The sequence below is a fragment of the Anolis sagrei genome, chromosome 1, assembly GCF_037176765.1.
Source record: "Anolis sagrei isolate rAnoSag1 chromosome 1, rAnoSag1.mat, whole genome shotgun sequence".
NCBI lineage: Eukaryota > Metazoa > Chordata > Lepidosauria > Squamata > Dactyloidae > Anolis > Anolis sagrei.
The window spans coordinates 301,050,024-301,073,503 of record NC_090021.1 but is presented as its reverse complement, the minus strand read 5'-3'; the positions used below and the strand labels follow the sequence as shown (position 1 = coordinate 301,073,503).

Here is a 23,480-nt window from a genome sequence, read left to right as displayed (position 1 = left end):
CATTTTGTGTCTTATTTTCGAAGCAGTATAATTGTGCTAAGTTAAAGAGATAATAATTATTAATAGATTTTCTCTTAGTGTAGGAAACAAAGACACTTATATTCCTCTACTTAACATTCATAATCAAACTTTAAAGTTAAATCCTTAGAAAGATTTGAACAAGAATTCTGAAGAATACATTAACCATTACCACTGGAACCTGTCAATGATGTGCTGTTCCTCCTCCACTGGAACTTATGGTATGTGCTGAATTAAGCTTCTTCCCCAGCTGACATGAGAGACTATGCTCGAACCAACAAAAGATCATTTTCCACCATTACAATCTTTCTCATTTTTAATCTTCCTTTCCCAAAAGCAGGCAGTTATTACAAAGACTCAGATTTCATAAAGTTCAGATACGGACACAGTAGAAATATCCATATCGTTGTTGCCACTCCAGATCAGAAGAAGGGGAATTTGATTTATCAATAATTATTGTGACTTCTTTCAAATCTACCAAATATTAAGTGCCATAATTCAAAAATGAGGGTCCCTGCTGTCCTATGAATGGTATATGGATATGGCCCTAGATTATGAATTGGATGGCATGGTTTTAATTGTTGTTTTAATAATTCATGTTTTAATTGTTTGGTTTTAATTGCAATTGTAAATTTTTGATATATGTGTATATGACATCAAATTGCTGCCTGTTGTAAGGTTGCCTTGAGTTCCCTCCAGGGTAAGAAGGGCGGGGTACAAATGTATTCTTTTGAGTAATTACTGACTCTTTCAATACAGGTTGAATTTGGGGTTGTTTTTTTAATCTAGTCATCCTTATTGTACACTTTGCAAATAACTCTCTACAATGGCAACCCTAGTGGAGATTATTTAACTTCAATATCACAAAGATCTACAAAAAAATTAGTATCTTTCCAGAATGTGTTTATTCCCAATGTAGCCTAAGAAAATAATGAAACACAACCTGGAGTTTTAAAAGAATCAAAATTGAACTTATGGTGCTAACTGAAGAAGATACTTGGCTTATTAGTGAATTTTAGTCTGCATTTTACCTATGTGTATGTGTTATATATATTTTAATAGGGTTTTATTTTCCTTTACTGTTTTACTCATTTTTACTCTACCCCCACCTCTGAGCTGCAGATAACAAATACATTATAGCAGTAGTAGTACATGTGAAAAGGACTTTGACCTTAATTTTGATGATAGGTTGAACATAACCCCACACTGTGATAGTGTAGCAAATAAGGTGAATACTATTTTAGCCTTTATTGATAGAAGCACAATGTTCAAATTAAGGGAAGTAAATGTCCTAGTATATTCTGAGCTGCACATGAAGTATTCTGTTCTTTTCTGAGTGCTTAGTTTTAAGGACATAGAGAAATTGGACCATGGTCAGAGAGGGCGATGATGATGGTAAGATGTATGAAGAACAAAACGTAAGTGGAAAGGTTGAGGCAGATGGTCTTACTCAGCTTGGTGAATACCCCAATGGTCATTACAAATAGAGGGTGCTGTCTGGTTCTCTACCGCCTCAGAAGGGCAGAATTAGGTGTAACAGTTTTAAATTACAAGACGGTAGATTTCTATTGAAAATTAGAAGGAACTTTGGAAATTGAATCAATGGAGCCTCTTTCTCTGGATGCTTTCTAAAAGAGGCTGGACAGCTAGGAATAGTCTTTGCTGTAAATTGAGCAGAGGGTTGGCCTTGATGGCCCGTGACGCCCCTTCTACAAAGTACACTACAAAGTACACTAGTCTGAAATGATTTTACAAAATCAGTAAGTAAAGCCTGAACATTAGAAATTTTCTACTATAGGAGGTAGATAAGGAAAACATAAAATGAGCTACTTTCCCACCGAGAACTCAAAGACTGCTTCACTTTTTAAAATAACATCTTTACACCTTCCTGCCTAGTCGCTCAATCTATCTACTGCCATTAAAACATTGTTTAATGCTAATTTATGAAGGCCTATGTAAGAGAGACTTTGGTTAAGGGATCAGGAACACTGAGTTAGCCTAAATTTATAGCAGTTTTTGAGACTGAGCCCATGGGACATACAGAAGATAAATGAATCTCAAAAGCTAAGGAGTCTAATAGCTGCAAACACTCTCAGAATAATTTGCAATGTATTTGTAAACAGCATAAGTTGTACTCCCAGAATATCAAATCATAATGTATTGGGAAGACTTTATTAGTAGCTCAGGGAGCTTTGAGTTTCATAATACATTAAGATATGTAGGTTGATTCTCAGGCATGTGCAAGGGTCAACTACTTTCTTTTAGGAGTTCTTCAGAAAGAAAATAAGCTACCAATTCAACTGCGATAACTCCTTATATACACTCCTAAATTCTTTTATTTTTATTGAAGAAGAGAGAAATCCTTCCAGCAATGCATGAGAAATCACAAGGTCTAACAAATATTCAGTCTCTTCACCTTTATTAACAGGCTTAAAAACAAGATATTTAATTCCTTAGGATGATAGTATAGGGCACTAGAATTAAAATATATATAAACTCTGCAAAAAGTAATGAACACTGAACACCAAACAATGATGAAATTATGACATATGTAGTAAGTTGCATGAAAATGAGTATGTACACATACACTATAAGCCCACTAAGGAACACTTTGGGCACAACAAACAATCTATCAGCAATCTGTCAGTTAATATATCAATCCAAAACCTTACCACCTGATCCTGAAAATGCTTTTTAAAAAAGGCCCAAGCAAGTCTCTTCTCTAAATTACTCTAAAATTGGCCATCTTCACAGTATCCTTTGGTCTAATAGCTGGATAACCCTTAGGCTTTATGTCCTGGGAAAATCACTTCTTCTCTGCAAGGACATGTCTTTTGTTTCTCTCTTTTGCTCAGTTTGCAGTGATGATCTTGACAGTTGATTCCATCTGCAATATTTGTTGTTAGAGACACATTCTTTATAATCCCTTATTTATTCCTCCACGATTAAACTGTCTGGAAGGGACCATCTGTTCTGTTATAAAACCACATGATCCTACTGACCCATTTATGTTTTTCACAGTGAAAGGTTGAAGGGTTAAACATATAGCACAATCATACGAATGACTATGTTAGTTATGTAAATGCAGTTAAAAGGTTGCTTAAAAACTAAGAAAAGCTCTTAATTATATATTTGGACAACATCTTGTTTTGGGTTCTCAACACTGATAAGTAACCTGAACTCAGAACAAGCAGTAATTCTCAGGACAGAATACGGAGAAACAGAATGGTTTCCAATTGGCAAGGAGGCTAGGCAAGGCCACATTTTATCATCCTACCTATGTAACTTCTCTTTCTGCAGCAGATGCACCACCATCCCAGATCTCAACAGATTTTTCAAAGTGCTCACTTGTTCAGAAGTGGTTTGCATGGAGCACTGGGAGGTATTGGTCCAAAAACACAAATCTAAAATGTCATATAACAGACAGAACTAATTGCAATGTCCTTTGTATGCTACCCCAGCCCATAGCATTCTTCAGATAACAGGACTTACTCAGTTCTAAATACAGCATGAAATGAATTAACTTGCAAGCAGACACTTTGAGGAGGACATACTTGAATTACTCTTTAATCAGCTGTATATAACACAGATGAAACTTGACAGAAAGCTAACAAACTTTAGATCCATTTATTTTTCTATGAGAAGAAAGTGTTAACAATCTGGATTATGCAAATGGTGAAGCTCAGTGTTACAATATCTTAGTTTTCAAATTAACCATTGATTAATATAATTTAAAAATAACACTTAACAATTACACAATTTGGTTTTATGCTTCTGTAAAAAAATATTGTCCCCCTCCAGGTTGTCTGAAGTATGTTTAGTGGTTTATTAATGAATTCCAGCAGCAAACTATGGAAATCTTTGGGGAGGGTGGGAATTCTGGGAAGCATATCTATGCAAGCTAAACACATCCCCAATGTGTAGGTGTTCTTTAATGGAGCACAGAAGGGACATGGTGCTCTGATCAGGAAAGATGAAGAGAGAAAAATGTTCTAGAAATCCCCACTAAATGCTGGTCAGACATTAACAGAAAATATTTCTTTCCTTGTTGCATACAAAGGGGGGGGGGGGGAGAGACCTCCAAGGCAAGTAATCCCAGTGGAGGAAACTTCTATAGGCTAGGTTCAGCATATAAACCGAGGTTTTCTATACTTTTCTAAAATAAATGTCACAAGGCAATTGAATCAATGTTAATGGAACACACACAAACCAATTCACAGTAAAACAGGCTTTTATTTAGAATGAGCAGGTGCTAATAAACTTCAAATAAGAACATGAGAAGAGTATGTTGGATCAGAGTAAAGACATACATACTCCAGCATTCTGCAACCACAACATCTAACCACAAACCTTTTCTTAGAAATATTATAGCAATACCATTGCAACAGCACTTATCTACTTGCTAGTGATTTTTTAGATGTAAATTCTTCAAAATCAGACTATATACCACAATGGCTATGTAACAATATAGTAAAATTTGCCTACTAAGTATTTTCACAGAGATAACTTAAAATTTTGCTGATTAAACATACACAAAAGAACCCTCCCTACATTTTAATACATTTAAGAAAAATGTTGACTCATTCAAAAAAGGTTTTCAAAAATCTTAATTTGCCAAAACTGCATTCTAAACTATAACTATAAGATGACTTTCTTACCATAATGAGCAACTGAATAAGAGGCTGGAGAAGAATGTGCATTTACTTTGAGGACATATGTCATTTCAGGTCAAGAGATAGCAATTCAAAGAGTAGGAAAGTTGTTGTTTCATCTTTACTTCTGCCTCCAGGCTGCTGCTTCAGCATTTGTTTACTATACTTTCCAGTGAAAAGGGCAAGCAATAGTCCAAGCTCTAGATCACAATAATTCTTTTGTGACTTATTTCCCTATTAACTGGCACCTCCTGATACTGTGATTGTATCATTATTATGGACAAACGACATAATGCTATTAACATATAGTGTTTCGCAAGGCAGTTATAAATTCTGTGTAAGAAAAAACTGAGCTGGGTCCAGAAATGCAGCAGCACAAACTGGACTATGACTCTGGGCACTTTCACACTGATCACTTAATCAGGATGAAATCCTCATAGAGATAAGCAGTTTCACTGTGCAGATGATTATACTGCAAGTCCTGGTTTGGGGGCCAGAGGGTTCTTGTATAAACCACAGAGGCTGGCCTGGAACCAATTCCAGGATATGCAGAAAATGGGGAGGGTGGGGGTCAAATTCCTCTGCCAGAATGTGTATCTGTTCATCAATGGATGCTTTTGGTATCTGCACAAATGATTTGTATGCTAGGCGACTTGGAAGGTGTTGAACAAACTGTGCTCTGGCCCACGAGATGCAGCGCTAACCTTAAGAAATGGGGCTACAAATTGGAGTCCATAACATGTGAGTATGGAGAAGAGCAAAACACCGACCACTTACAATGCAGTCTGAGCCCTGCCACATGCACAATGGAAGACGCACTCGACACCAGAGGCACTCAAAGTGGCCAGCTTCTGGTCAAAGGAAATTTAGTATAATGTCAAGCTTTAACTTTGTTTGTGGTTTTCCTATAACTTATAACTATATTCCTAATCCACTTCTGACACGATAAATAAATAAATGTATATGTTGCGGAGTTGCTTACTACATGCAATTTGGTTTATACTACAGTGCACCCCTTTGAGTTAGGGCTCTATTTTGGAGTACCCTGGCTATTTTGCTTATCTGGTTTAAAGGGCTTAAAGCACCCAGCAGCATCTGTCTGTGATGTAAATGTCACATAGAATCATAGAATCAAAGAGTTGGAAGAGACCTCATGGGCCATCCAGTCCAACCCCCTGCCAAGAAGCAGGAATATTGCATTCAAATCACCCCTGACAGATGGCCATCCTGCCTCTGTTTAAAAGCTTCCAAAGAAGGAGCCTCCACCACACTCCGGGGCAGAGTTCCACTGCTGAACAGCTCTCACAGTCAGGAAGTTCTTCCTCATGTTCAGATGGAATCTCCTCTCACTCTTTCAAGTTGCCTCCAAACTGCATTAAATGATTGGTGTAGATGTACCCTCTGGAGAAATGGGTTGAAATCCCCACTAGGCCGTGAAATCCACTGGGCGACTGTATGCAAGTCCCACTTAGAGGAAGGCAAAGACACCCCTCCCTTACACTAGTCTTGCCAAGAAAACCCTATAATACAGTGATTCCCAACCTTTAGTCCTCCAGGTGTTTTGGACTTGAGAGTCTACAATTCCTAACAGCAGGCTGTTATTACTGGGAGTTGAAGTCCAAAACAACTGGAGGACCAAAGGTTGGGAACCACTGCTGTAATAGATTCACTTTAGATTCAACAGAGATCAGAAACAACCTGATGACGCGCAGTAACAAAAACAACAACATGGCTCCCCTTCCTGTTACCGACCCTGGAGACTTGTTGCGGTCATTGTGTGATGCAGAGATTTAGCAATAACAAATTTAAAAAATCACCATATGTAACGATACAGAAAGGAAAGAATAATGAAGGAAGAAGGGAAAGAACAGACAAACGTCCAGCTGGACTGACGAGCTCGTATTTTGGCACCAGCACAGTTGTCTCGTTCTCAGTTCACCTCACACTATTAACAGTCAGGCCAAACTAACAGCCTTGGGCCTGTTGTTTATCAACTGCTTCAAGCCCTGAAGTTTGGGCAGAACAACGAGGCCAAGCGGGCATCACCTGGATGGGCCTGCGGGGGAGGGCTGAAGCAAGCCCGGGCGCGGAACTCACCGAGAAGAGGGGCTCTCTGGCCCGGAGGAGGCGGCGGCGGCGAGGGCGGCCTGTCCCGGCCGGGCCCCGCGGGGGGAAGAGCCGGGCAACGGCCGGGCTGGGCGGCTGAGGAAGCCGACGGTTCTGGCCTGGCACCCACACTCAGCCCCAAGCAACCAGCGAGAACGGAACGTCACGTCACCACTCCGCCGAGCTTCCCGACTCTCTTCCGCCCTCCCCTTTCAAGAGCCTCCACCGCTTCCGCTTCCAGGTCATTTCACGAGGGACCGCCCACTCTTTGATAGGCCACTCCTGATTGGAGCTTTCGCTGCCAGAGCTCTGCATCTCTATTTGCATAGACATGTCTGTCAGGCTGGAGATGAGAGTTGGCTTAAACCTTTAGCCATCCCCTGCCACACGTTGCTGTGGCCCAGTCTGTGTATATATGTGTATGTGTGTATATATGTTTTATGTGTGTATATATGTGTGTATATATTTGTGCATTTGTGTGTTTATATGTGTACATGCATATTGTGTATATGTGTGTGCTTGTCTGCATGCATATTTGTGTCTATATGTATGTGTACATGTATATGTGTGTGCATGTGTACATGTATATACGTATGTGTGCATGCATATGTGCATGTGTATCTGTATATATGTGTGTATGTATATTTATTTATTTATTTATTTACCTTACTTATATACTGCTGCTCTCAAGGAAATCCAAGGAGAAGCAAGCTTGCAGTTCGGAAGCAGTGCATTTGGAGCATCCTCCTCCCCTAAAGGGCCTAGCCTAGGGGATGCTGGGAGCTGTCATTTTTGCATCTTTGCGCTGTATCATCATTTAGCTTTTGGGGGGTTTTAAGTTCTTTCCACTATATTTTGGGAGGGATTTATGAGTGATGGTCACTCGTTGGTCTGTTAGGGGTATAGTGTCCAAATTTTGTGTCAATTCGACCAGTGGTTTTTGAGTTATATTAATCCCACAAACGAATATTACATTTTTGTTTCTATAGATTTGTTTACACTATTTATAGCCCGCCTTTCTCAGCCATACGGCGGGTTACAGGTTGGCACAATTCGATGCCAGACATACATAAAAGTGCAATTAAAAACAATCAACATGACTAGGGCCCCATCTACACTGCCACATGATCCAGTTCAAAGCAGATAATCTGGATTTTATCTGGCAGTGTAGAAGGGGCCTGGGGAAGACGGATCTTTGATGACAGCCTCCAAGAGACGAATGTGTGTGTGAGAGAGAGACCGAGACATTGGGCCCTCCACACCGCAGAATTAATGCAACTTGGCTCCACTTTAACTGCCAAGGCTCAATGCTGTGGAATCAGGGGAATTGTAGTTTTGCAAGGCCTTCAGCCCTCTCTGCCAAAGAGGGCTGGTGCATCACCAAACGACAACTTTCATGATTCCATGGCAGTTGTGGTGTCAAACCACATTAATTCCATTGTGCAGATTCAGCCTTAATTACTATTACACTGCTTTCCCATAGTGCTATATCTCCCTTTAGCTACCCCTTCAACATCCTGTGGAATTCTGGGGTTTATAGTTTGGTGAGGCTCAAGAGAATTCTAAATGTCCTTCCCTAAACTGCAAATGCTAGGGCTCCATAGAATTACGCCATGGTAGCTAAAATGAAATACGGGCAGTTCCCAAGTTGCAAACATCTGACTTACAAATGACTCATAGTTATAAATGGGTGAGACAACAGGAAGTGAGAGAAATCTATTCCTTGGAAAGGAAATTAACTCCTGAAAGAATTATCATGGGGAAAAGGTGAAGCTTTCTCACCAATCCTTGTTATATATAATAAAATAATAATACAACTTTATTTGTATTCTGCCCTATCTCCTCAAGGGGAATCAGGTCAGATTCCAACATACAACGGCAAACATTCAGTGCCTACATAAAACAACCAACCACTGACATAAAATCCCAGAGAAGCCCCACGTAGGAAAATAACATTAAAAACTAACATCAAATTAAAGCCTAACACCAGAAAATTAAACCTAACATCAATAAATTAAACTAGACACAATTATTTGTTGTTCATTCGTTCAGTCATTTCCGACTCTTTGTGACCTCATGGACCAGCCCACGCCAGAGCTCCCTGTCAGCCGTCACCTCCCCCAGCTCCTTCAGAGTCCAGCCAGTCACTTCAAGAATGCCATCCATCCATCTTGCTCTTGGTCGGCCCCTCTTCCTTTCTCCTTCCATTTTCCCCAGCATAATTTTCTTCTCCAAGCTTTCCTGTCTCCTCATGATGTGGCCAAAATACTTCAACTTTGTCTCTAATATCCTTCCCTCCAATGACCAGTCGGGCTTTATCTCTTGAAGTATAGACTGGTTGGATCTCGCAGTCCAAGGCACTCTCAGAACTTTCCTCCAGCACCACAGTTCAAAAGCATCTATCTTTCTTCGCTCAGCCTTCCCTATGGTCCAGCTCTCACATCCATAGGTGACTGTGGGGAATACCATTGCTTTAACTATGCAGCTCTTCGTTGCCAGTGTGATGTCTCTACTCTTCACCATTTTATCGAGATTGGACATTGCTTTCCTCCCAAGAAGTAAGCGTGTCCTAATTTCCTGGCTGCAGTCTACGTCTAGAAATATAAAGTCACAGCCTCCATGTTTTCTCCTTATATTTCCCAGTTGTCAATCATTTTTGGTGCCATAATCTTGGTTTTTTTGATGTTTAACTGCAACCCAGCTTTTGCGCTTTCTTCTTTCACCTTGATTAGAAGGCTCCTCGGCTCCTCCTTGCTTTCAGCCATCAAGGTGGTATCATCTGCATATCTAAGGTTGTTAATGTTTCTTCCAGCAATTTTCACCCCAGCCTTGCATTCATCAAGCCCCGCACATCACATGATGTGTTCTGCATACGAGTTGAATAGGGTGGGTGAGAGTATACAACTCTGCCGTACACCTTTCCTAATCTTGAACCAGTCTATTGTTCCATGGTCAGTTCTTACTATTGCTAATTGGTCCTTATACAGAGTCCTCAGGAGAGCGACAAGATGGTTTGGTATGCCCATACCACCAAGAACTTACCACAATTTATTATGATCCACACAGTCAAAGGCTTTAGAATAGTCAATTATATAATGACATAAACTCTAAACAAGACATCCACATTAATTTGCAACAGTCAGCAAGGGTTCACAAAACGGTGTGAGTTGCTTATGTAGTCAAATGGGGTCATTGGGCTGGTGCAGTGGGTTAAACCCCTGTGCTGGCAGTACTGAAGACCGACAGGTCGCAGGTTCGAATCTGTGGAGAGCGCAGCTGAGTTCCCTCTAACAGCTCTAGCTCCTCATGCGGGGATATGAGGGAAGCCTCCCACAAGGATGGTAAAAACATCAAAACATCTGGGCGTCCCCTGGGCAACGTCCTTGCAGACGGCCAATTCTCTCACACCAGAAGCAATTTGAAGTTTCTCAAGTTGATCCTGACACGACAAAAAAAATTGGGCTGGCGTGGACCAGGAAAGCCCAAATACAAATAGTTAGTTCTCAACCAGAGGCCAGGAAGTGATCGCTCAACCATCTATTCCACCCCCCTCTCCATATGTTAGTGAGCAAAAGCTGTATTTTGAAGGAGAGGAGGGGGGAGGCAGCTTTATTTCTCTAGGGAGGGAGATCCAGGGATCCAGGGATGACAAGGGCTGCCTGTCGTCAACCTCACGCAAGGGTAGGAGGCGGGGCCAGCCCAACTGTCCCTCACGATTGGACCAAAAGGAGTGACGAAAAGCTTCGTGATAGGCAAGATTTGAGGGAGGAGGAACTCAACAGAGGAGGCATTGCGCGTGCGCCCAAGGACTCTGCAAGCTGGGACAAGCGAATAAACGATGACGTCTCTCAATGACGTATCTATTGGGGGGGAACAAACAAACACAAGAAAGGCGCATGCGCAGTGTGTTCAAGCGAGGCGGCATGGATTTTTCGGCGGCGCGTGTTGCTATTCTGAATGTGCTGAAAGGGGCGCGAGCGGGAGATCTGCCCCGCCTCCTTCACTGGATCAAGACGACCAGTAAGCCGCGTTTCTTCTCGGATTGTCTCCAGTTCCTTCGCTGTTTGCTTCCTCCCACGCCTGGCTTTGTGGAGAACAGGCTTTGTGGAGAATAGGCTTTGTGGATGTAGTGTTTTGCCTGCATAAGGTTCCCCATTGGCAGGAATGGGCAAACTTGGGCCCTCCAGGTGTTTTGGACTCCAACTCCCAGCATTCCTAACAGCCTCAGGCTTAAGCGGCTGAGAGGGAAAAGAAAGGGGCCTGAGGCTGTTAGGAATGCTGGGAGTTGGAGTCCAAAACACCTGGAGGGCCCAAGTTTGCCCATTTCTGATCTATCACATTGGCTTTCTTAGTTTTAAAAACCCTTTAGATCAGAATCTCCCCCTGTAGTATACAACCAAATAGAATTATGCTAGGCAATGGTTTCAGTTGTTAGACTGAATAACCAGCGATCTCCAATCTGTCAGGAAAACAGACATTTGGCAGTGCATACAAAACAGCAGAGCTTTAGAAGTATTTCAGGACCCAAAAAGATACTCTCCCATAAAACAACTTGTTTCGTATCATGCACTCCAGAGACAAAAATGAAGTAGACTTTGATGAAAATAACATATTTGGTGTACTCACAACTTTAATGTGATCAACATAGACAGAACACAACCAAAAGATCGTGTTATAAAACATAGGTACAAAAACTTATTAGTTCAGTTTCAGATTTCTTTGAGGTGTCTCCCTGCACCAACCGGCCAAAACAAAGCAGCTATCAACAGGTCACATAGTCAAAAGGAGAGAGAAAAAGCATGTGGTCTGCAGCCCCTTTTATAACTTCTCAGAAACCAAACAAAGTTGAAGTACTTTGGCCACATCATGAGGAGACAGGAAAGCCTAGAGAAGACAATTATGCTGGGGAAGGTGGAAGGTAAAAGGAAGAGGGGCCGACCAAGGGCAAGATGGATGGATGGCATCCTTGAAGTGACTGGACTGACGTTGAAGGAGCTGAGGGTGGTGACGGCCGACAGGGAGTTCTGGCGTGGGCTGGTCCATGAGGTCACGAAGAGTCGGAGACGACTGAACAAATGAACAACAACAACAGAAACCATAGGGGTCCTCAAACTTTTTAAACAGAGGGCCAGGTCACAAAATATACTAATAACAAAAGATGAATTCAAGTCACATTTGACTTCTACAATTACAAGAGATGCTCAAAGTAATTACCGTAAGTGTCCAGACACTTCTGATTATGGTGAACTACTGCTTGAGCAACATTGACCGAAATCTCCACTTGTATTGCTGTGCATGCTGTTCCTATTTCTTCCCATGTTTTTTTTCTTTACTGTCTTGCCTGTTGCATGGTGCTGCTAGTACTCATTTGATTAACACCATATTTTGAGCAAACATCCTACTAGACATTGCTGCCATGATTTAATTCAACTTTGAAAAGTAATACATCAACATTTATTAAGATGTGTATACATTTTGACACTCCTGGTCTGTGTGTTGAAGATGAGCAAAGTGAAAACAGCATAATCTGTCACACCAGAAAGCAACAAGTTAGTTTGTTCAGTTCTTCCTTTTTTTTTCCTGTAGGAGACTAAACAGAACTACTTCTTTGAAAAATACACTTCTGACAGTAGCTATTGTCAATGATAGATGGACTTAGTTTTAGCCCATAAAAAGCTCCCACTAACTATTACTGCTTTAATATCTAATATCACGAGCTTTAAAATTCTTTCCCCCCTTCAAGACATTTGTTTAAGTGGTAAACTGGATAGGCCTGTAGGACAAGTTCTGCAATGAAATATTGAACCACTTGTCTTCCCGTAATTAAAGTGGCTAAAAAATACTGCTTGGAAATACTGTGGGAACATACTAAAAGAACAAAAATTGATTTAAAATACTGGGTTGTAGTGAGTTTTCTGGGCTATATGGCCATATTCCAAAAGCATTCTCTCCTGACATTTCACCTACATCTATGGCAGGCACCCTCAGAAGTTGTGAGGTTTGTTGGAGACTAGGCAAGAGGGGTTTCTATATCTATGGAAGATCCTGGGTGGGAGAGAGAACTCTTGTCTGTTGGAGGCAGTGTGACTGTTGCGATTTATCACCTCAATTAGCATTGAATAGCCTTGCAGCTTCAAAGCTTGATTGCTTCTTGCCTGGGAATCCTTTTTTGGCGGTGATTAGTTGGCCCTGATTGTTTCTTGTCTATAAATTCCCCTGTTTTTTAGTGTTGCTTTTTATTTGCTATCCTGATATTGGTGTTTTTTTTTAATACTGGTAACCAGATTTTGTACATTTTCATACTTTCTTACTTTCTGTTGAAATTGTCCGCATGCTTGTGGATTTCAATGGCTTCTCTGTGTAGTCTGACATGGTGGTTGTGAGAGGGGTCCAGCATTTCTGTGTTCTCAAATAATATGCTGTGTCCAGGTTGGTTCATCAGGTGCTTGGCTATGGCTGACTTCTCAGGTTGAATTAGCCTGCAGTGCCTTTCATGTTCCTTGATTCGTGTTTGGGCAATGTTGCATTTGGTGGTCTCTATGTAGACTTGTCCACAACTGCATGGTGAGAAGATCCCTTTTGTCCTTTGCGGAATGTAACATTTGTTGGATTTTCTAGTGGGAACATAAAAGGCACTGCAGACTAATTCAACCTGAGAAGTCAGTCATAGCAGAGCACCTGATGAACCAACCTGGACACAGCACATTATTTGAGAACACAGAATTTTTTGCTCAAAAATGGGAATTCCAGACAAACAATCAGGGCCAGCTAACACCTCCCAACAAAGGATTCCTCCACACAGGAAGCAGCCAATCTTTGAAGCTGCAAGGCTATACAGTGCTAATCAAGGTGATCAATTGCAACAGTCACACTTGCCTCAAACAGACAAGAGTTCTTTCTTCCACCCTGGACATTCCACTGATATATAAACTTCACTTACCTAGTCTCCAATAAACCTCACAACCTCTGAGGATGCCTGCCATAGATGTGGGTGAAACGTCAGGAGAGAATGCATCTGGAACATGGCCGTACAGCCTGGAAGACTCACAGCAAGTCAGTGATTCTGGCCATGAAAACCTTCGACAACACATTGATTTAAAATAAATGGATTATATTCTGAAATGGAGCCATGGCAGCATGTCACATTCATAAGCATTCTGTAACGGGTAGAGTGAGATCAAGATTATGATGGATAAGTGAGGATGGCAACACAGAGTTTGCAATATATTATTGCTCCTTATGGGATTTCATTTGTTGCTGCTTCAGACAACTAGACAAGCATATAACATATCTCCTTACGGGGCTTCAACATTTTATTCAGTTGACTTTTTCATTCGGTGCTCATGGGTCCATGGCAACTGAACAGACTTACTGGGTCACAGAGTTGTTGAGATATTTGATACTTGTGCAGACTTTGGGATTTCCCCCATAATTGCCAGTCTCGTGTTTCTTAGTGACCACTTGCGTTCACTATTAGAGACATTATTTTAAGGAGAAAGATGAGAAAAAAACAGGGAAATCATCTTAGTTAATGAGATCTTTATATGTTGGAAAAGTACCATATATTTTTAGAGGTTACAATGTGTGAAAATAGCCTGTAAGTCAAAAATCGTATTATCTGAATTTTAATTACAGTAATATTTCACATAATTGGATATGCTTTGTAAATGTTCCCGTTGGTCTGTTTCCCCTTTGTTCTTTCATGTTTATCTCAAATACTGTTCCAACAAACCTTTTTCATATAATCTTTCAAATAAAATGTGTGTCAAAAATATACAAGGCAAGCAATTGCTTGTTTTTGTCATTTGTCCAACACTTCAAAAGGATCTTTGATGTTTTAACATATCATTGAAATAATAGAAGTTCAGTGGAGATAAAGATTGCTGTGTTGGTGGATGTATACATCCTTTACATTGCTGAGATGTTTGGCCTTTAAATGTTCTTGAGGCCTTTTGAATCGTAATGTTACTGGGTTTGGAAAGCTCTTTCAGGAAGGATAAATTTTAAAAAACTGAAAAAATGTTTCTCATATTTTAAAAAGTGTGCATCAGGACTTCTGTTCAAACTACAGCTAAATTAAATATGAATGGGACTTGACTGCCCCCCATGCTCATATAAAACCCTTTTTGTGTGTAGGTGACTTTGATGAATTCATATCCAATAATGACGATGTTATTCTTAGAAGCATTGCTGAAGATCTTCGACATTCTTTGCCCAAAGAGGCAATGCTTGACTCAGAACATACTGCTCTTCAAAAAGTAAGTTCAGCTGCTCACATGTTTCTATTCATCAGGAAAAGTAAGGACTGGTTAATCCAGGTGTTGAACACAGAGGTCATTTCTGACTTATGGTGACCCTAAGGCAGGCATGGGCAAGCTTTCTAACTCCTCTGCGAAGAGGAGAAAGAGAAGGAGGAAGGAAAGAGAGAAGGTAGGAAGGAAGGATGAAAGGGAAGGAAAGAAAGATGAAAGGGTGGAATGGAAGGAGGAAGGAAAAAGAAGGAAGGATGGATGGAAGGAAGGGAAGGATAAAGGAAAGAGAGAAGGAAGGAAGGAGAAAGAGGAAGAGAGGCAGGAAAGCGGAAAGGAAGGAGGAAGGGAAGGATGGAAGGAGAAAGAGGGAGGAAAGGAAGAGAAGGAAGAAAGGAAGGATGAAAGGGTGGAAGGGAATGGAGAGAGGGAAGGAAAGGAGGGAGGGAGGAGAGAGAGAAGGAAAGAAAGACGAAAAGGAAGGAAGGAGAAAGAGGAAGAGAGGGAAAGAATGAAGGAAGGAAGGACAAAAGGGTGGAAGGGAAGGAGAAAGAGGGAGGGACCGAGGAAGGAAAAAGAAAAGGAGAGAGAGGAGGGCCTGAGAATAGAGCCCAAGGGGCCGCATCCAGCCCCTACGCCTGGGTTTGCCCATTCCTGCCCTAAGGTGATCAGGGTTTTGTAGCAAGATTTGTTCACAACAGATTTGCTAATGTCTTCCTCTGAGACTGAGAGTCTGTGACTTGGTTGGGGACCATTGCCTTCGCGCTATAACAGGATTTTGCGAGACCTGTTGCTCTCGTTGCCACATGGTTTTGAGGCAGTGGTGAGGCCACGGACCATATTTTCATTCTTGTGGATCACTGGTGGTCCATGGACCACAGGTTGGAAACCACTGGCTTAAACCAATAACTACACTGTATCTACCTAAAGGGACAGTGGATACACTATATTAAACTTCATTCCAGATACACACATATTATCCATTCCCTGTCCTCATTTTTATTCTAACAACAGCCATGTGAAGTAAGCTAGTATTGGCTTAAGGTGCTCAAATAAGTGTTACACAGAATTTGACTTGATTTATAATGTGTACTGGGCAGAGTTCATGCAGTGACCAAGGATCTGAGAGAAAGTTGTAATTTTGTGCAGGGATGAAGACACTTGGGATTTGTAATAATGTGTTATATAATGTTTATTGTTGATTGTGTGCTCACACACAATACTGTATTTATCAATTTGAGTGTTTTTCTTTATTTCAGGTTTTCCTAAATTCAATCCATGAATTCCAAGGTTCTTTTGCTTATTAGCATTATAATAACTTTTGTATAAAAACAACATAAATTATATGAAATAGTGCAGAGAAGCCCTTCATCTTATTTAAACAATGGCTTCAAAATAGTAGTCTAGGAATTGAAGACCACAGCATAGTTTTGGGAATTGCACACCCTCCCAAGGTTGTACTTTGCCCATCCCTATTAGGATTTATATTGTGCTAAAAACTACCATTGGAGGAAATGTTTTAAAGTATTTGTTTAGATTTATGTGCTGTTGTTTTTAGCTACAAGAACAAACAAAACCAACTGTTCATATTGATGCATTCCTTTATGATGAAAACTGTATTGATTCACTGTGTGAGAAAGGAAAGATGAGCAGAAACTACTGTCTGACCTGTGGCTCACATCGTACAGCTCCATTGGGTAAGCATTTATATGATGCTCTTACAAACCAAATTATAGAATTGTCTCTTGTGTTCATGTGCATTACCTCCAGTGATTTAAATAAAGGTTTAAACCAAAAGAGGTGTTGGCTTTAGCAAGCTTCAAATGTATCTGTCAGTTATTGGGCTCCTGAATGCAAGAAAAAATAATTTATCCCACTGCGTATAGTAATCAAATCATTCAGGAACTGGGGAATAACTTATTCAGTTTGTCTTAGTATGTGATAGGGGCTGTGATGGCGCAGCGGGTTGAAGTGCTAAGCTGTAGAACTTGCAGACTGGAAGATTTGAGGTTCAAATCTGCAGGTTGGGGTGAGCTTCCATTTGTTAGCCTCAGCTTCTGCCAACCTAGCAGTTCAAAAACATGCAAATGTGAATAGATCAATAGGTACCGCTTCTGCAGAAAGGCAACGGTGCTCCATGCAGTCATGCAGACCACATGATCTTGGAGGTATCTATTGACAACACTGGCTCTTCAGCTTAGAAATTGAGATGAGCACCACTCCCCAGAGTTGGACATGACTAGACTTAATATCACGGGGAAACCTTTACCTTTTTAGGATGTGATGGCCACCGTGGATGGGCCAGGAAGTATTTTGAATGTAAAGCTTATACATTCTGCTGCAGATTTCTATTCTAAAGCATAGCAAGACACAAGACAAGTGGGCTGGAGCCTGTGAAGAACAATGAGGAAGGGAGGGGGGACAAAGAAGACCAAAGTAATTGGCAAGAAAAAACGCCAACATTTCAAACATCTGATGAAATAGAGATTAAGACCCTGGTCAGGAACTGCGGCATGGAGGAGGGGAGGTGTTCCACTAGCCGAGGGGCCCCCATAGGGGTCGTGGTGGGAAGGAGGAGATGCGGGAAAAGGAGACCTCAAATTCGGCCAAATTCGGACCATTTATCCAAAACATTAACAATTCCAACTCGGTCTCCTAAGGTAAATTGGTGTAACCAGGTGAGCGGACCCTCTGGACTGAAGGTGGTGCTGTTGAACGCCAGATCTGTCAACGGAAAAACGACCTGGATCCAGGACCTAATCCTGGACGAGCGGGCAGATCTGGCGTGCATCACGGAGACCTGGTTGGATGAAGCTGGAGGAGTAAATCTGACCCAGCTTTGTCCTCCGGGCTCTCCGTGCAGCACCAACCGAGATCCGGAGGGCGGGGAGGCGGGGTCACAGTGGTCTATAGAGATTCCATCCATCTGACCAGGTGCCCCATCCCGCAGACCGCAAATTTTGAAAGCGTCTACCTGAGGGTGGGTGACCGGGACACAATAGGGATTCTGTTAGTGTACCGTCCACCTCGCTGCACTACAGTCTCCCTACCTGAGCTAGCGGGGGTGGTCTCGAGCCTGGCGTTGAAGTCTCAACAGCTCCTTGTGCTGGGAGACTTCAACATCCATGCCGAGGCGACCCTCACAGGTGCGGCTCAGGACTTCATGTCTGCCATGGCAACCATGGGGCTGTCCCAACAAATATCTGGCCCCACCCACTGTGCTGGACACACATTGGATTTGGTTTTCTGCCAGGGATGGGAACAGGGTGGCGGTGTGGAGGAGCTGTCCATCTCTCCGTTGCCATGGACCGACCACTTCCTGATCAGATTTAGGCTCACTGCGCCCCCTAACCTCTGCAAAGGTGGAGGACCTATTAAGATGGTCCGCCCCAGGAGGCTGATGGATCCGAATGGATTCCTGACGGCTCTTGGGGATTTTCCCGCCACCTCGGTAGGTGACCATGTCGAAGCCTTGGTGGCTCTCTGGAATGGGGAGATGGCCAGGGCTATTGACATGATTGCTCCGGAACGTCCCCTCTCAAGTAGCCGAGCTAAACCAGCCCCTTGGTTTACTGAGGAGCTGGCAGTGATGAAGCGAAGGAAGAGGGAACTAGAGAGCGTGTGGCGTTCGGATCCGAGCGAGTCAAACCGAGCACGGTTTGTGTCCTTTCTTAGGGCATATGCCGCGGCAATAAAGGCCGCAAAGAAAACTTTCTTTGCGGCCACTATTGCGTCTGCAAAGAACCGTCTGGCGGAGTTGTTTCGGATTGTCAGAGGTCTTTTAACTCCCACCACTGCAGGTGGGAGCCCTGACAATTCGGTCGCGCGCTGTGAAGCATTTGCTCGGTTCTTTGCAGACAAAGTCGCCTTGATCCGTTCTGGGCTGGACGCCGCGTTAGATGTAGACTCCGAGAATGTAACAAGAGCACCTGCTTGTCCTATTTTGATGGATTCTTTTCAGTTTGTGAAACCCGAGGATGTGGACAAGATACTTGGAGGAATGAGGCCCACCACGTCCATCCTAGACCCCTGCCCATCCTGGCTTCTGAGGGAGGCCAGAGGGGGATTGGCTGAGTGGGTAACAGTGGTGGTGAATGCCTCCCTTCGGGAAGGCAAGATTCCAGCGAGCCTAAAACAGGCTATCATAAAGCCGCTGTTGAAGAAGCCATCACTGGACCCCACTAAATTAGACAACTTTCGGCCTGTTTCCAATCTCCCCTTCTTGGGCAAAGTCATGGAAAGCATGGTGGCCTCACAACTCCAGGTATTCTTGAGAGACACGGATTATCTGGATCCGGCACAGTCTGGTTTGGTACCGAGACGGTCTTGGTCGCCTTAGTGGATGATCTGCGCCGGGAGCTAGACAGGGGGAGTGTGTCCCTGTTGGTGCTCCTGGACCTCTCAGCGGCCTTCGATACCGTCGACCACGGTATCCTTCTGGGGCGCCTTGCGGAAATGGGTCTTGGGAGCACTGCTCTGCAGTGGCTCCAGTCATTTCTGGAGGGCCGCACCCAGAAGGTGTTATTGGGGGACTCCTGTTCCGCACCACAACCTTTGACTTGTGGGGTGCCACAGGGTTCCATACTGTCCCCCATGCTGTTTAATATCTACATGAAGCCGCTGGGTGAGATCATCCGGAGTTTCGGGGTGCGGTGTCATCTGTACGCAGATGATGTCCAACTCTGTCACTCCTTCCCACCTGCTACTAAGGAGGCTGTCGAGGTCCTGAACCGGTGCCTGGCCGCTGTAACGGTCTGGATGAGGGCGAACAAACTGAAACTAAATCCAGACAAGACAGAGGTACTCCTGGTCAGTCGCAAGGCCGAACGGGGTATAGGGTTACAGCCTGTGCTGGACAGGGTCGCACTCCCCTTGAAGGCGCAGGTTCGCAGCTTGGGTGTGACCCTGGACTCATCGTTGAGCCTGGACCCCCAGGTTTCAGCAGTGACCAGGGGAGCATTTGCACAGCTCAGGCTCATGCGCCAGCTGCGCCCGTATCTCGGGAAGTCTGACTTGGCCACGGTGGTACACGCTCTTGTCACATCCCGCCTGGACTACTGCAACGCTTTCTACGTGGGGCTGCCCTTGAAGACGGCCCGGAAGCTTCAGCTGGTTCAGCGCGCGGCAGCCATGTTACTAACTGGAGCGGGTGGCAGGGAGCACACAACGCCCTTGTTGTCCCAGCTCCACTGGCTGCCGATTTGCTACCGGACCCAATTCAAGGTGCTGGTTTTGGCCTACAAAGCCCTAAACGGTTCCGGCCCAAAATACCTTTCTGACCGCATCTTGGCCTACGAGCCCACGAGGACCTTGAGATCGTCTGGGGAGGCCCTTCTCTCGATCCCGCCTGCCTCACAGGCACGGCTGGCGGGGACGAGGGAGAGGGCCTTCTCGGTGGTGGCCCCCCGGCTGTGGAACACTCTCCCTGCACACATCAGACAGGCGCCTTCCCTCATGTCCTTTCGAAAAAGCCTTAAGACATGGCTGTTCAAGAGGGCATTTAATTAAGTGCTAAACAATACGGTAATGAGAACTGGAATGGAACAAGGAATATGAGACTGGCTATGATTCCACTAAGAGACGAAGCGGATTTTTAGTGTAGTCTGTAATTGTTGTATAGTTTATATGTTGTTGAAACTGGCTTTTTTGTAATTGTCTTTTATGTGTACTGTACACCGCCATGAGTCGCCCTTATGGGCTGAGAATGGCGGTTAATAAGTGCATCAAATAAATAAATAAATAAATAAATGATGCTAATCGATGCAATCTGTGGTCTCTGTATCTAGTAAGAACCCATTCACCCCCTGTTCAAATTGCCCCTTTTCTAAGTTGGGGTATAAACATTGTAAATTATTGGCAGGAAAATTCACCTCCAACATATGTGCAGTTTGAGAAATCTCATCGCCAATTTTTGAAATTTGATGTATAGCTTCTGCACCAGATTGCAGCCATTCTCTTGAATAGATATAGAAATGTATGTTGCTAATTTTAAAATGTATGACTTATGTATGGCTAACATATGTTTAGAATAATTGCAGTGTTCCTTAATATAGAAAAGGCAGACATCCGGTGTACATCCTCAGTCTTGGTTAACTTCCCAATCCTAAACACATTAGATGCAGATAAATCCCATATGACCCTACTCGGATTTAGTCACATGCTTGCATGTGATATTCCTATCATCAGCCAAGAGGGAAATGCAATTTTTCCCTTGGAAAGGTTGGTTTAAATTGATAGTGGTTGATAATTCTCTCTCTGTGTGTGTTCTTGTTTACCAGAATTCATCTCCCATTCATTTTCCCTCACGGAAGTGAAGTTTCTGTATCACCATGTACTGCCTGACCTGACAGGAAAGGTTTTGGTTGACGTTGGCTCCAGACTTGGTGTGGTCCTGTTTGGGGTAAAATACTGTTCACAAATTTGTTAAAAGTTTCTTGATGTCTCTTTCCCCCTTTCCTTGTAGTTTATTCTCACTGTATGCTTGAATTTTACTATTTTCCTTGCTCAATTTTATTATAGAGTATGAACGCTGTATTTATAATACAAATCCTGTATTCTTCAAATCTGATGAAATGATATGTGTTCTATTTTGTAACCTAGGAGGCAGTCACAGACTGTGTTATTTTATTATCAGATGACAAAGTTCCTTTTCTGAACTATAGCTCCTAGAATCTTCCAGCTAGAAAGCCATTTATTTCTTTATAAGGTATTGTGCTGTCGCACACTCTGCCTAAAATAATGTCTGTTTACAGGACGTGTCTTCTGTATGCCCAACGGGACACCAGGGTGCCTCAGCTGAAGGGCCCCTTAGATTTCCCAACACAAAGTTCTATTGAGGCTCAAAATAAGTTCAACAAAGTTCTTTATTTGGGTTTAAATCTTCAAACAAATGAATTAAATGCTTTATAACCTTGGAAAACCGGTAGCTTCCTCAATCTGCTATCAAGGGCAGGCAACTAGTGGTAAACTGTTCCTTCCTGGTTATCCTATATAAACCAGTGTCTGAACCCAAGGGGCAGCTGGGCTTTCCACAGAAGTTGAGGAAGCAGGAACTCATTTTGTTTCCTTCTGCTTCAGGGTAAGCTTTGTTTAAATTTAACAGCTTTCAGCGCTGCTTTCTTTGAGAGGCGGGGCTTCCTGAGTTTAAAAAATTAACTGTTCTGTTTGAGGGGAGGGGCTTCCTGAGTTTAAAAATTAACTGCTCTGTTTGAGGAGAGGGGCTTCCTGAGTTTAAAAATTAACTGCTCTGACTCAGAGGCGGGGCTTCCTGGTTATCCTATATAAACCAGTGTCTGAACCCAAGGGGCAGCTGGGCTTTCCACAGAAGTTGAGGAAGCAGGAACCCATTTTGTTTCCTTCTGCTTCAGGGTAAGCTTTGTTTAAATTTAACAGCTTTCAGCGCTGCTTTCTTTGAGAGGCGGGGCTTCCTGAGTTTAAAAAATTAACTGTTCTGTTTGAGGGGAGGGGCTTCCTGAGTTTAAAAATTAACTGCTCTGTTTGAGGGGAGGGGCTTCCTGAGTTTAAAAATTAACTGCTCTGACTCAGAGGCGGGGCTTCCTGGTTATCCTATATAAACCAGTGTCTGAACCCAAGGGGCAGCTGGGCTTTCCACAGAAGTTGAGGAATCAGGAACCCATTTTGTTTCCTTCTGCTTCAGGGTAAGCTTTGTTTAAATTTAACAGCTTTCAGCGCTGCTTTCTTTGAGAGGCGGGGCTTCCTGAGTTTAAAAATTAACTGCTCTGTTTGAGGGGAGGGGCTTCCTGAGTTTAAAAATTAACTGCTCTGTCTGAGAGGCGGGGCTTCCTGGTTATCCTATATAAACCCGTGTCGCGCGAACTCGTACACTCAGTAACCTATACTTTCACCCCTGCATACAGACAACAACATCAAACACACACCAAGAGGAGGTCATTAGCAACCTCCAGATGGAACAAACACGAAAACTTCCCATCTCATGCACAAGCTGTGGCATGTTCAGCTTTTTCACACTACAATTACTCAATTACATCTGCCCCAAGTGTACACAGATCACTCGCATGGAACACAGGATACGACAACTCGAGGACCGTATTAAGACCCTTAAGGACATTCAGGAACTTGAGCTGTTCTTAGACACCACACACCACACTGGCCTAGACACGCGGCCCATATCACACCAACATTACGGGGAGGCTCAACAGAACAGCACCTCAGATGTGGACAACCCTCAGGCTTGGAGAAATGTCACCCTTAGAAGGACACATAGGACCCAGAAGCCTCCTCAGAATACTTCCGCTCAGCTGCAGTTACACAATAGATTCCAAATTCTCACACAACTAGCACCTGACCAAGAAACACAACATATTGGGGAAGACCAGAATGGCTTAGATACTGATCAGTGGCTCATCCTTGATCAGTGTGCAGGGGATAGCCCTGACTGGGACAACACTTCACAACATTCACACTTGCACAATCG

General features: G+C 43.0%; 2 protein-coding genes across 4 annotated transcripts in view; one reads left to right on the top strand and one right to left on the bottom strand.

The window, feature by feature from the left end:
• SRP54 (signal recognition particle 54) overlaps positions 1-7,010 on the bottom strand; it is a 49,557-nt gene extending 42,547 nt beyond the window's left edge. Inside the window, exons 1-2 of one of the 3 annotated variants that reach the window (XM_067462881.1) lie at positions 6,768-7,008; positions 2,691-2,905 (exon numbers count right to left, since the gene is read on the bottom strand). The gene's annotated coding sequence lies outside the window, so the exon portion shown is untranslated. Of the gene's footprint in view, positions 1-2,690; positions 2,906-6,767 lie in introns of all 3 variants that reach the window. The other 2 variants (XM_060759259.2, XM_060759252.2) reach the window with 2 other exon arrangements.
• Positions 7,011-10,612: 3,602 nt separating this feature from the next.
• The window catches only part of LOC132765094 (uncharacterized), a 28,159-nt gene continuing 15,291 nt past the window's right edge, over positions 10,613-23,480 (top strand). The window contains exons 1-4 of the mRNA XM_060759270.2: positions 10,613-10,796; positions 14,913-15,034; positions 16,584-16,722; positions 21,304-21,425. Of these exons, the coding sequence (XP_060615253.2) occupies positions 10,628-10,796; positions 14,913-15,034; positions 16,584-16,722; positions 21,304-21,425 (552 nt within the window). The 5' untranslated portion in view covers positions 10,613-10,627. The remainder of the gene's footprint in view (positions 10,797-14,912; positions 15,035-16,583; positions 16,723-21,303; positions 21,426-23,480) is intronic.